The following is a 12,846-nucleotide window of genomic DNA, read 5'->3' on the forward strand; positions in this document are numbered from 1 at the left end:
CAGCCCAGCGTTCGAGAATTTTCTCCTTCTCGGTGATCAAGGTATTCCCATCTGCACTGAGGAGGGGGGATGATCCTGAGGATGTGGGGCCGTAGACTTCTTTTAAGGCATCATAGAACCTCTTCATATCGTGCCTGTCAGAATATCCCTGGATCTCACCAGCTTTGTCACTCAGCCACTTATCCTGCACCTGGCGTAACTTTTGCTGAACAGTCCTGCGGATGGCATCGTACGCATCCTTTTTTGATGTGGACTTTGGGTTGCTCAGGTAGGCTTGATGCAGACGGCGTTTCTCATCCAGAAGCTGCTTGATTTCATCACAGTTTTCATCAAACCAGTCTTTGTGCTTTCTGGTCATGGGTCCCAGGGTCTCTGAAGCTGTACTATAGATCAGCTCACGCAGGGTCCTCCAGTCAGACTCCACATTCTGGTTGTCCAGAGAGGCGGATTCCAGACGATCTTCCAGCAGCTCCACAAAGGACTGTTTGATGGTGATGTTTTTCAGCTTAGCGATGTTGAGCCGTTTTGGAGCCTTCTGGCCTTGGGGGCGTCTCTTGGGCTGGATTCGAATATTCAGCTTCGAGACTACAAGGCGATGGTCTGTCCAACACTCAGCGCCGCACATGGTCTTTGTTACATGTACATCTTGCCTATCCCTTTTCCTGACGATGACATAATCGATGAGATGCCAATGCTTTGAGTGAGGGTGCATTCATGACGTCCTGTTACGGGTAGGGAGGCAGAAAACTGTGTTGGTTATCAGCAGTTCGTGCTCTGCACAGGTCTGAAGCAAAAGCAATCCATTTGGGTTGCAGTGGCCCACACCGTGCTTTCCAATCACTCCATCCCAGGAGATGTAGTCAGAGCCAACTCTAGCATTGAAGTCCCCACGAATGATGAGCTTGTCTGCTTTAGGGATAGCAGCAATGACAGAGTGAAGGTCCTCGTAGAACTTCGCCTTCACTTCATCCGGGTTGGTCATGGTTGGGGCGTAGGCACTGACAATGGTGAGGTGCTTCTGGCCAGATGCCAGTGGGAGTTTCATGGTCATAAGCCTATCATTGACTCCCTTTGGGATTCCAGCTAGCTTGCTGACAAGTGCTGTTTTTACTGCAAAACCAACGCCAGCCTCACGTCGCTCTTCGCTTCCTCGTCCACTCCAGAAGAAGGTGTAACCAGATCCCTGTTCACAGAGCTCGCCTTCGCCTGCAAGCCGAGTCTCACTCAAGGCTGCAATGTCAATGTTGTATCTGGCGAGTTCGGATGCAACTAGTGCCGTTCTCCTTTGAGGTCTGTCCGCGTTATCTCTGTCCAGGAGAGTCCTTATGTTCCAAGCACCAATGGTGAGAGGAACGATCCTTGTTTTTTTCTTTTCTTTCTTGTTTCGACCGCTGATGTAGGGTCCCCACCAGCCGCGGTATGCTGGCCAGGGTGATATGGAGCAGGCAATTTTTAGGGCACCTTTTCTAGCCCCTTCCTCATGCCAGGGAGGTGAGCAGTGCATTCCTAAAGAGGGCTGCTCAGACGGCTGCCAAGCTCCATCGCTGCTCCTGTCGACGAAGAACGACCCTATGGCCTGAGCCGCCTGCGTGCAGGTCTGCGGCTGCGACTGCCAGTGTACCCACACCTGTCGTTTCGTCGCTCGCCTGTCGCCACAGGACTTGGGGGTGATGAAATGATGAAGGATGAAAGGTCATTTTGGATGACTGATGACTTGCGCAATGAGTTTGTTTAAAGTGAAGAGGAGTTGCGCAACGTCGACCTCACTCTCTCGTCCGGGTCCACCAATTTCCAGTGGCAAGACTAAGTCGAGACGACTGGAGGATGAGCACGGATGCAGTGGATGACCAAGATATCCTTTCGGTGTCTCATCTTGCTCTCTGCACTCCACAGTGCGTTGCTGTAACCGCCTTCCTCTCCGTTGAACCGATAGGTTTCTTCCGCAGATTCTGCCGGATCCAGACTTCACATGCATGGGTAGACACACCCCGGGGGCCAACTGCGTGTGGCATGCACACAGCACGGTGGAGCTAGATGGCCGTCGGTGGCTCTCCTGAGCCAACGCCCTTTAATGGATCTCCATAAGGGTGTCTAGCCACCCGCCTCACCAGTCCCGGAAGGGAGTGGTGGGAGTGCCGGTTTAGTCGCCGGCAACCCGACCCTGAACAGATTGTACTGGATTACAGGTTACCAGTAGCAGATCTAATGACCTGACCTGACCATTCCTCAGTACCCCCTTGACAAACTTCAAAAGATTAAAAATTCAGCAGCATGACTGATCATCATTCAGAAAGCATGAACATATACAGCCACTCCTTCAACAACTTCACTGGCTGCCAATCTCTGCAAGAATACAACACAAACCATCCATGGTTTGCTTCAGCTCTCTCTCTGATCCCTACTTTCTTGTCTATCTTTCTGATCTCCTTTATGTCTATAGCTCTGCCAGACAACTACACTCTTCTTCAGACAACAGAACTTTTAGTGTACCTCGAAGCAAAACGAAGACTAAAGGCAGCTGATCGTTCATTTTTCGTTTATTTATTTATAGTCTGTTCATCTAAGATGTCTTTCTCTAACTTTGTGACAACTGTTTGCGTGTATCTTTCAATTGTGTACATTGTTCTTGTTGTTATTATTTCGTTTTATCTTTTATATCGGATACATTTCTCGATTTAATCAATGACATGATCTCTTTTGATTGTTCTCTCTTACCTGTGTTTCAAATTATATGCATGTGTTTGTGTGGGAATGTTTGAGTGAATGTTTTTTAGTGCTATTGTAAAGTGCATAAAGCTTCAAGAATATGCGCTATAGCAAGATGTCTCAATAAATAGATAAAATTGTAGTTATAGCATTGGATCCTTGTTTCTTGATGTTACTAATATTTGATAAAGAGTATTTTGTTTTCAACACTTTTTTTTTTATTCAGGAATCAAGAATGTCATCCATGATGGTGGTTGATGATATGCCAGATAGCAATAGAATTGACTGCAACAGGACTTCCGATCCTTTTGGACTTGACAACAGGATAGAGTACTGCAGTTCTGAGTGCAGGTGAGTAATGATTCAGTTGCTTGTGTAGACAGTTTAGACAAATTATGTTAAAGTACCAAAGAAACATGGTTTTCTGGTGTAAATATGCTTTGAAACATGTCAAGGCATTCTTGTAGGACATAAGTTGATAACAAATGCAAACTTTATTGTTACACTTACATCTGAAAAATGGTCTTCAAGTGGCACTATCCTAAGCTTCAGTTTAGCCACCATTGCTTCTCGCATCGCATAAGCTTTTTCTTACCTTAAGATTAGACACAAGAACTGCAGATCATGCTTTAGAAAACCATCTTTTCCTTTTATGTGCGTTCACTATGTGAAATCTCCAGGTAGAAAGCGCTTCAAACACAACATCATGAACTTTTGGCATCCACAGCTTGCTATGCAAACTCTGTTGATTGTCAGGGGTTATTCTTTCCTACAGTCTTGATCCTTTGGGAATTCAAGGAATGATAACTGTGATTCTGCAGTTGCTTTTTCTGTGCATCCAGCTGTAGCACGCTCTTTGTATTTTGTGATTAGTTGTAAACAGTGTGAACAGGCAATATTGCCAGCTATTTTTGTGACAGACTTCCCAGGAAATGTTTAGCAGAAGTTATCTTTAAAGAAAACTTCATTTTTCATTGCTTACATTTCAAAGATGGCCGCCAATATGGTGGCCGAAAATAAAAACAGTTACAGCACATGTTTGGTTTCAGTTAGAGCGAGAGTTTTATTTCTTGCGACAAAACAGCACTGTTTGTTTCCTACTTTGGGATACGTAGAATATATTTTTGATTCGTTTACATGGCTCGATTATATTTCATAACATAACAAGAGAGGCAAGGCCTTCAAGACTCACTTGTGATACACTTAAAAAAAAAAAATTCTAATCGTTAAAATGTGTTCTGTATTTGTTATTATAAAGCTTCGGGTTAAAAAAAAAAAAAAAGTCCTAACCAGACTCGAACCCCGCATGTTCGGGTGAGAAGAAACTGTCTTATCTATTACACTATCGTGGCTCCTTAACTAACGTTCTAAAATTTAATATTTGAACATACTTTTTTAAAGGGCGATAAATCAATTGCGGTATTCGCAGTGAGAACGCTGTTTAAATCATATTATTCTGGTGTATCTTGGGCATTCAAAAAACTTTAAGGGCAATAAAAAAATTCTTTTTAAGTCCGCGGTAAAGGAGATGTGGCTATCGCCGCGATCACACTGCAACATTTAGCCGTTTTCTCTAGATCTAGATAGATGTACAAGTTTATTTACACCCGCCGGGAATGTAGTACGACTCGGTCGATTCATTTTCTCTGTTATGTTCATTCCAGTTTTATAGTTTTAAAGTTGATATGAAAATTTAGTATTTTGTTAAACTAATAACATGTAGAGCCAAGTACAAGTACTTCTAAACGTCGTATGAAGTGAAAAGGACTTCATTTTTAGAAAAGTCAAGACTGGAAATTTTTTTGTTTCATCGTGATCAATTCAAGGGTATTAACTCGCATGGTTTACAATTTTTAACTGTGAATTCCGATTGATTTTTTGGATATTTTTATGGCAGTTTGGGGCATGATCCAGTAAATGATGAGGCGTTCACAAATCTTTCTCTGAATAAATATTTAACGGTCTCCTTCTCCAACTTTCCATCACATATTATCGTGTATTGTCCATTGAATATAGGATTGAACGGGCAGGTCAACAACTTGAAACAAAATGGCGTCATTCGCGTTCGCAAAGAATATGAGCTTTGAATGTGTATAAATATGTGTACGCAATTGATTTTTGCCCATGACCTTCAGGGCTCAGCCAATAGATCTTTCAAGTCCACTTGTATTTATTTTAGTATTTTCCGAAAAAGACCACTTGGGCGAATGAACATAGTGAAAGCCCTGTACACTGAGAGTAAAACACACAAGCTTTTTATGTATTGAGTATAATTTCAAAATGTAATGTTTAGGATGAGAAAGATCAGTTTAAAGCAAATTAAGTCCCCTAGCATTAATTACAGATTAATTTCCCTTTTTTACTATCTGCACCAAAACGTTTGCAAAATAAATAAAACTTCCATGCATAGCAAAAGAAGTTCCAGTTTGAACAAAAAATGATAATAATGACTGCTCTTGTTGTTGTGTCAGAATACCAAATCAGAGTGGCAAGTTTAGAGAATACAAAAAATATAGATATAACAGTAAATGCAGTTTGCATATAATTTGGCTTCTTTTATTATTTTTTTGTGCCCATCCCAGAGGTGCAATATTGTTTTAAACAAAATGACTGGAATGAACTGAATTTTTCCTATTTTTATGCCTAATTTGGTGTCAACTGACAAAGTATTTGCAGAGAAAATGTCAGTGTTAAAGTTTACCACAGACACACACACACACACACACACACACACACAACCGAACACCGGGTTAAAACATAGACTCACTTTGTTTACACAAGTGAGTCAAAAATGGCCGCCAAAATTCAAGAAATGGATGGATGTGGAGGCAGGAGGCCAATGTGATTTTCTGACAAACTAAAAAGGTATGTTGCACTACTGACATAAAACACAGTAGAGTAAGTTACTCTACCACAAGTAAATGGGAAACATTATAAAAGTGTTTAAATATAACACATAAACTGAAAAAATTGTGAAAAAAGTAGGTCAGCGTCAGATGGTCAGAAAACCATCACACACACACACTGACAGAAAGTACTAACATAGGATACTGCACAATATGGCTAGAAACTTACCTATCTGTGTTGTGCTCTGTTTATACAGGGACGCAGGAACATAAGCAAATACATGTAAATTGTATAACATGTAAAACCACATTGCACTGTTATAATGTGTTATGAAAGTAAATGTTTTGTTCGAACTTTTTTCATTCAGAGCACAAATGAAAAAGGGACAACAAAAAACATGGCAAATATATTTTTTGTCTGTAAATCAAGCACAGAGTAGTCATTACTTGCAGTATCAGGTTCTTCATTGTCTTATCTGTCAAGGACATCAGAACATTTGGTCCATGGGTTTTGACAGCTTTCATTTATATAACATTTTCAAAAGGTAGTGCATATCATTTGTGCAGTGGGATATCCACACCGTGCAGTTAAACATGGTTCTTCTGTACTGCAGCCACACTTCAACATTTGCAGCACCTCAGCAGGTGCTGCTTCAACACCAGGGGATAATCTGACAGGCAGCAAAATTGTGTCAGTCTTGTACCACCTGAAGTCAGGCAAAGTTCTGGCGGATCAGGATCCAGTGTTTCTTTTCAAATGGATGCCTGCAGATGAGCACATTTCACATTCTCAGTGAAGGCTGCTGCTGTTGGTGGCAGTGATATCAGTTTTGGAGTTGCTGCTGATTTTCTTGATGTTTCAAAGAATCAGGCTTCAAACCTGATCTTGGTCATTTCTGTGCATTTGCAGGCGTAACAAGCACCAATAAACTGAGTAGACTGCTGGATGACGTGATCGAAATCAGATTCTGGGTTCTCCAAGCTTTCCAGTGAAAACCCTTTTTAAAGAATTTTCAGAACTGTGGCTTTTCCAATACCCCAAATGTAAGTCACTGTGTCACAACCCAAGAGGTCGTGATGACACATATGTTCATGCTCTGTGACTGTCACGGTGATGTAACCTGATGTTTTTTGGGAGGATGTGCCTTCCATCACAACAGCAGCAACAGCAGTGGTGATCAGCTGGGGATGAGATGCCATTCTTGACTTCATCAGGGATGGGGTCTTCAGCAGTCACTACGAGCTTGTGCTGAAGGAACCCTTGAACCTGAAGACCACGTACCTTTTCCAGCAGCTGCTCACAGATGATGGCAATCATCTGTATTTTGTTGTCAGTCACTGTCAGTGTTACACGTTTAGGAGGCAGAACAGTGTCTGGTCTGAGCTGTTTCCACAGCTCCAGAGGATCTCGTGGTGCTTTTGATGCTGACTGGATAATATCTGTCAGACAAGACAAACATTACTGTTTTTCAGTTTGGTAATAATCAGCTTGAGGAATCTGTCCACATACGTTTGTACTGAGCCCTGATGTACAGAGTACTAAGTACTGATGGCCAGCAGACAGTCCACAGCACTGCACAGACATCAATGATAACATCAGCTTTCTGACATGTACGTGTGGACAGATGAGACTGCAGTTTTCTTTTCAGTACAGACTTTGTGGCGGAAGGTCTCATGAGCTCACTGTCTGCAAACATGGAAGTTGGTATTGGCGCCATCTCATGTTGAAATGTTTTCCAGGTCAAGAAATGTGTGCTCATTAGACCCATGACTCTGCTGTAGATGAGCTATGTGTCAAACGTGGTTCCAGATACTTTTTTGTCGCTTTTCAGCTGACAGTCATGCTGACGATCTTCGAACTAAGGGAAGAATTGAACCCTTCTGGCCATGTGCTCTCAAATTCCTCCATCTGCTTAACCCCAAATTAAAGTTTTGTCAACGTTGACATTTTGGTTGTATATCATTCCAGTGGCGATGCTGACAATGCTACTATATGATCATTTGGAGCAAGTGGGTTAATGCGCACCAGAAGTTTCCTTTGAATTTTGTCTCTGTCTTTGGCATCGGACTGAATCCACACTGGCATTTCTTTTTGTGGAATGTAACATTCTGTGATTCAGTGTTCTGCTCCTGGTTCTCAGATATTCCTATGATCAGCTGGCTGCAGTGCAAGTGTGGAGACTGAGTGCCCATCTGGCTTGTGCACCAGGGTTCAGAGTGATGCTAGGCAGACCACCTGGATCATGACCTGACTTTTTTTGGATGGCGACTGTTGCGTTGGATGCGGTGCTGGCTTCTTTTTGCGTTTCAGGTAGCGTTTGACGTGAAGAGAAGAGGTGTAAGTGGATGCATGGTTAAGATGGCAGCATATGAAGGCATGTTCAGAAACAGAGAACAGTTTTTTTTATGTAAAGATGAATGCTGCTGGAAGTAGCAAAGTTCCTCTCCCACCTGTTGAAAAAAAGACAGGGGAATGTTTAGAATGTGCACACATGCACATGGGTGTCCACACAGACAGACAGACAGACACCCTCTCCTCTCTCTCTCTCTCTCTCTCTCTCTCTCTCTCTCTCTCTCTCTCTTACAAACACCCATCAACCCACCCACCCACACGCACGCACGCAAGCACACACGCACACACACACACTCTCACAAACACACACACACACACACACACACGCACACACACAGTTGTGTACTTTGAAATATTGCCAAGAAGTAGGTGGCACTGCCTTGAAAAAGGTGACTGTTTTATGGTGCCACAGTCTCTCTCAGAGATGGGAGGCAGAAGACCAGACACTGGTGATGACAGGCAGGACATTCCTGAGTTGAGTCAGCTGCTGACAGCCAGTGGTACTGGCGTACATGGTCTTCGCGGCTATGGTGTGCCGTGTGGACTAAAAGGAGAGAATGCTTATTTCGATTTTTCTTTATTTAATTTTTTTTTTTTTTAAATGCTCAATGATGACAAGGTGGCATCAGTCGGATATTTGATGTATATGTATTAAGGAACCCAAAACCGCTGAAAACAATTATGAGACCTTTTTTGAGAGGTTCCGGCGCTTTCTGCCAGACTAACTTGACATTGATCCTTTCAAATTACATTTTATGGCAGCAGATGAAATTTACTTGTGATGAATGTTTTTTTGTGTGTGTGTAAAATATGGCTCTTCAGCATGAGTGTGTACAGTACTATGCATTTTAATCACTTTAGATAATGTTTCATTTCACACTTTAAAATGATTTTGCATGACTCAGCCGAGTTTTAAACCATATTATTAGCTTTAATAGAGATGTGCTACAATCTGGTTAAAGTAAGAATTTATCATTTTTGACATTTATGTATTTTCAAAAAGTTAAAAAGTCACAGATTAACATACAAAAAACAGAATTGATCTATTATAGTTTTTTTTTCTAAAATTTTCTTAAAGTTGGTGTGCCCCTAAAGAAAAAATGGAGAAATCAGCTCATGAAAAAACACACACATTTGCCTGCTTGTAACTTTGGGGAAAAAAACAACATGTATCTGCTGTCAAAAAGCACAGGAAAAATCATATTTAGATGCACATACTTTACCGTGACCCACTAGTGCAGACTGGCAGGGGTCTGATTCCTATCCAGTGCGAACTGCTACTCGCCTATGAGGAGAAAATGAAAGTAGGTACAGCGGATAACCTCCAGGAAGTAGGTTACCTCCCCTCTGTATCCCTGACTAGCATCCTCTTCTGATGGCAGTTTACTGTAACCGGTGCAGTGTGCAGAGAGAACAGGAAATGGGGAGGACAGGAGGGTCTTAAATTTGGGTCTTGGAAAGTATGTTAGATAAACGTAATTTTAGGAGAAAAATTTGCTTTTAACTACACATACTTTACCATGACCCACAAGTGCAGAATGGCATGACAAGGTGGAGAGCTCACCAATTATGTGGTCAAGGTGCCAGCTGATGAACAAACTAGCTTGTGGGTCACTATAAGTATGTTAGATAAACATAATTGTAGGAGAAAAATTTCCTATTTCTTTCTGTAGGCAAATTAAGTCAAGAATGGTGAGTGGAGGAGTGATGTCATACCATGAAAGAGTAGTCACCGGCAACATTGAATGATCAAATGAGAGATGAAGGTGGCATTTGTGTTTGAACAAAAAATATTTCCCATAATGCTGATTAATCTTTTGAAGTTTGGGTTTAGATCACAGATCAAAGTAACTGCTACAAACTGCAGTCATTAAGTTTGTTGCCACATCTTCAGTTGATGTGATTTCAGAATAGCCAGTAGCACTGAACATTGCAACTTAAGAGATGAATGTGGTCAGCAGTGCCAACAGTGCATGCACCTGAAAACATTCAAAATACCACAGTCTCCTCCCGAAACCGGGAGGGGGTCAAGCTGGTGTTCTCTTGACCCCCTCCCGGGGGGGTCACTACCTTGTCGTGGTCAGGAGGTTTAATGGCCAGTGATCGAGCGAGCTATGTCGGCGGGGGCATCAGTGCTTCTGGGGGTTTGCTGCTCTAGTCCCAGGTCTTAATTGACAGCCTACATAGCCATCGTAGCTGTTTAGGCTGAATAAGTGGTGGTTTTCGTACTGATGCCCCTGATAGGGCTTCCCATGCCGAACAGGTCGTGAGTGAGGCCCATACTAAACGTGACCCACTGTCCCTTTCGCTATTCTCTATTCTTCTTTTTACCGCCTCTTTTCTGTCCTCAGCTCCCCATCAAGCCTTCTTTTCCACATTCTTTTTTCTCTACGGCCTTCTTCAAGTCCGCCATGTTTGCCGTGCAGCGTGACCTGTGATGGAGGGGAATGAGATCCTGGGGATTGAGAGAGCACGCTGCTCTCAATACATCCCTTTGGCTCGGACCTCTCCTAAGACAGGTGGCACACATTGGCCCGTGTGTGTCAATCGGCTACCCCTTCATGGGGCTGGGTCAAGACTGGCTGTTTGGAGGCTAGTGAGGATAACCCCCGTAGTGCTCGGTTCTCTGTCCCCGGGAGCTGGGCATGATCGGGGGGGAACACGTTGGAGCTAAGCTGTTAGTCGTATATCCCTCCCGAAACCTGGAAGGGGTCAAGCTGGTGTTCCCTTGACCCTGGTCCCTAAGTTGGATCCCATGGTGGGTGGGTAAGGGAGGGATGAATATACAATTAATAAACCATGAATTCCAAACAAACACACACCCCTAAACTTGGCAAAAGAAGGAGACCAGGAACAGACGACTCGGATTCTGATTCGGAGTCTCGGGATTTTGGCCGTCGTGGCTTGTGATGGAGGGCGCTGATGACGACAAGCCCTTGTTGGCTCTCAGCCCCTTTGCTATCCAGAAGGGCTTCCAGTGACTGGCGGCATCACTGAAATCTATCAAGAGGCTGAGGAACGGAGCATTTTTGGTGGAGACAGAGTCTAAAAGGCAGACACAGCTTCTGCTCAAGGCGACTACATTTGTGGATAGGGCGGTGAGGGTTTCCCCTCACAAAGGTCTGAACTGTTCAAAGGGGGTCATCAGATGCCCGGAGTTGAGAGGAATGTCTGAAGCAGAGATCAAGAGCGAGCTGTCCTCTCAGAGAGTGACCGACGTTTACAGGGTGACAGTAAAGAAGGGGTCGGACAGAGTCCCGACCAACACAATTTTCCTCACCTGCTGCCCGAATGTCCCCAAGGACATTCGAGTCGGATACCTGATGGTGAATGTAAGCCTGTACGTGCCGTCCCCTCTAAGATGTTTCAAATGCCAGAAATTTGGACACGTGCGGGACCGATGCAAGGAGGAAGAGGCATGTGACACCTGTTCAAAGGCGGCGCACCAGGGCGAATGCGTCAGTCCAGCCCGTTATGTGAACTGCGGAGGCGGCCACCCGTCCTCATCAAAAGACTGCCCCGCCTGGAGAAAAGAAAAGGAAATCCAGAAGGTGAAGACGGAGAAGAAAATATCATTCTTTGAGGCAAGAAAACAAGTGGAGGCCGCATTGCCTAAGGCGTCTTACGCCTCTGTCGTCAGACCCAGGATGGTGGACGTCGCGGTCCAGACGACGTCCACAGGGACGCAGACGGACGACGTGCCTGCCTTGTTAGAACCATTGGCCTTGGGTGGAGGCGCCGTGTCCACCCCTTCCCATCCTGTACGGCGATCCTCAGGGGCTGCTGGGCGGGAGCGGAAAGCCTCAGGCGGAGGCACGTTGTCCGCCTCCCATCCCCCCCCACCCCCTGGCCCCCCTCGCCCTGCCTCTCGACTGCCTGGCCCTCGGGCTGGTGGGAGTGGCCAGAAACCCACCATACCTCCAAAACTCAAGGAGGGGAGGGTTGCAGCCTCGGCGGGATCGGGAAGAGCCGAGGTGGTGGATATTCTGGCTTGGTCGGAATCGGAGAAATTCAGTTAAAAAAATAGATATGCTATCTTAGCCGACCTTCAGCCACCGCAAGCAGAGGAGCAGGGGGTAGCGATGGATTAGGCTGCTGCTTTACTTTTTTTAACCTTTCTAATGGCAGTGATCCACTGGAACATCCGTGGGTTCTACGCCAATTTCCAGGAACTTCAGCTGCTTTGTCGTGCCTTGAAACCCTTGAGACTCTGCAAAGAGATGGCAAGATTTTATCTCTCTCTGGTTTTAACTCAGTTTTTAAACCCGCTCAACCGAAGCAAGAGGGATTGACGGGAGGTGTCGCTCTTTTTATACGTAAGTCCCTTTTATACAGTACAGTTCCTTTAAGCACCCCTTTACAGGCGGTGGCAGTCAGAGTCACACTTGAGAAAACCATCACTGTCTGCTCTCTGTACCTTCCTCCTTCCGTCCGTGTTCTGAGGCAGGACCTCATGAACCTGGTCGACCAGCTCCCACAACCGTTTCTACTGTTGGGCGACTTCAATGGGGAAATGAGATGACATCAGCCCGAGGTCTTCTCTTGGAAAACCTTCTTTCCGATATTGACTTGTGCTGTCTTAACGACAAGTCTCCCACTTACCTTCATCTGTCCTCTGGAAAGCTCTCGTGTTTAGATCTGTCGGTCTGCGATCTATCATTGGTCCTGGACTACAAGTGGAGAGTGCACGACGATCTGCACGGGAGTGACCACTTTCCTGTCATCCTCCGCCCCACAGATGGGGAAGGTGACTCTCTGCCAGACCGCCTGAATTATGACAAAGCCGACTGGGGAATTTTTACCACAAAGATAAGAGCGGAGCTGCAGGAAGAAACCATATTAAAAAGCAAGGACCCTGCTGACACTCTGACTCAGATCGTTTTAGATTGCGCCAAAGCAGCAGTCCCATCGTCTACCTCCAAGCCTCAGATGCCAAGAACG

The 12,846-nt window shown here is 44.5% G+C and overlaps 1 protein-coding gene across 1 annotated transcript in view; it reads left to right on the forward strand.

The window, feature by feature from the left end:
- The window catches only part of LOC143286840 (uncharacterized), a 53,368-nt gene that overhangs the window by 24,651 nt on the left and 15,871 nt on the right, over positions 1 to 12,846 (forward strand). The window contains exon 5 of the mRNA XM_076594671.1: positions 2,933 to 3,057. Coding sequence (XP_076450786.1) covers positions 2,933 to 3,057 — 125 coding nt within the window. The remainder of the gene's footprint in view (positions 1 to 2,932; positions 3,058 to 12,846) is intronic.

Source organism: Babylonia areolata, chromosome 10 (genome assembly GCF_041734735.1).
Source record: "Babylonia areolata isolate BAREFJ2019XMU chromosome 10, ASM4173473v1, whole genome shotgun sequence".
Classification (NCBI taxonomy): Eukaryota; Metazoa; Mollusca; class Gastropoda; order Neogastropoda; family Buccinidae; genus Babylonia; species Babylonia areolata.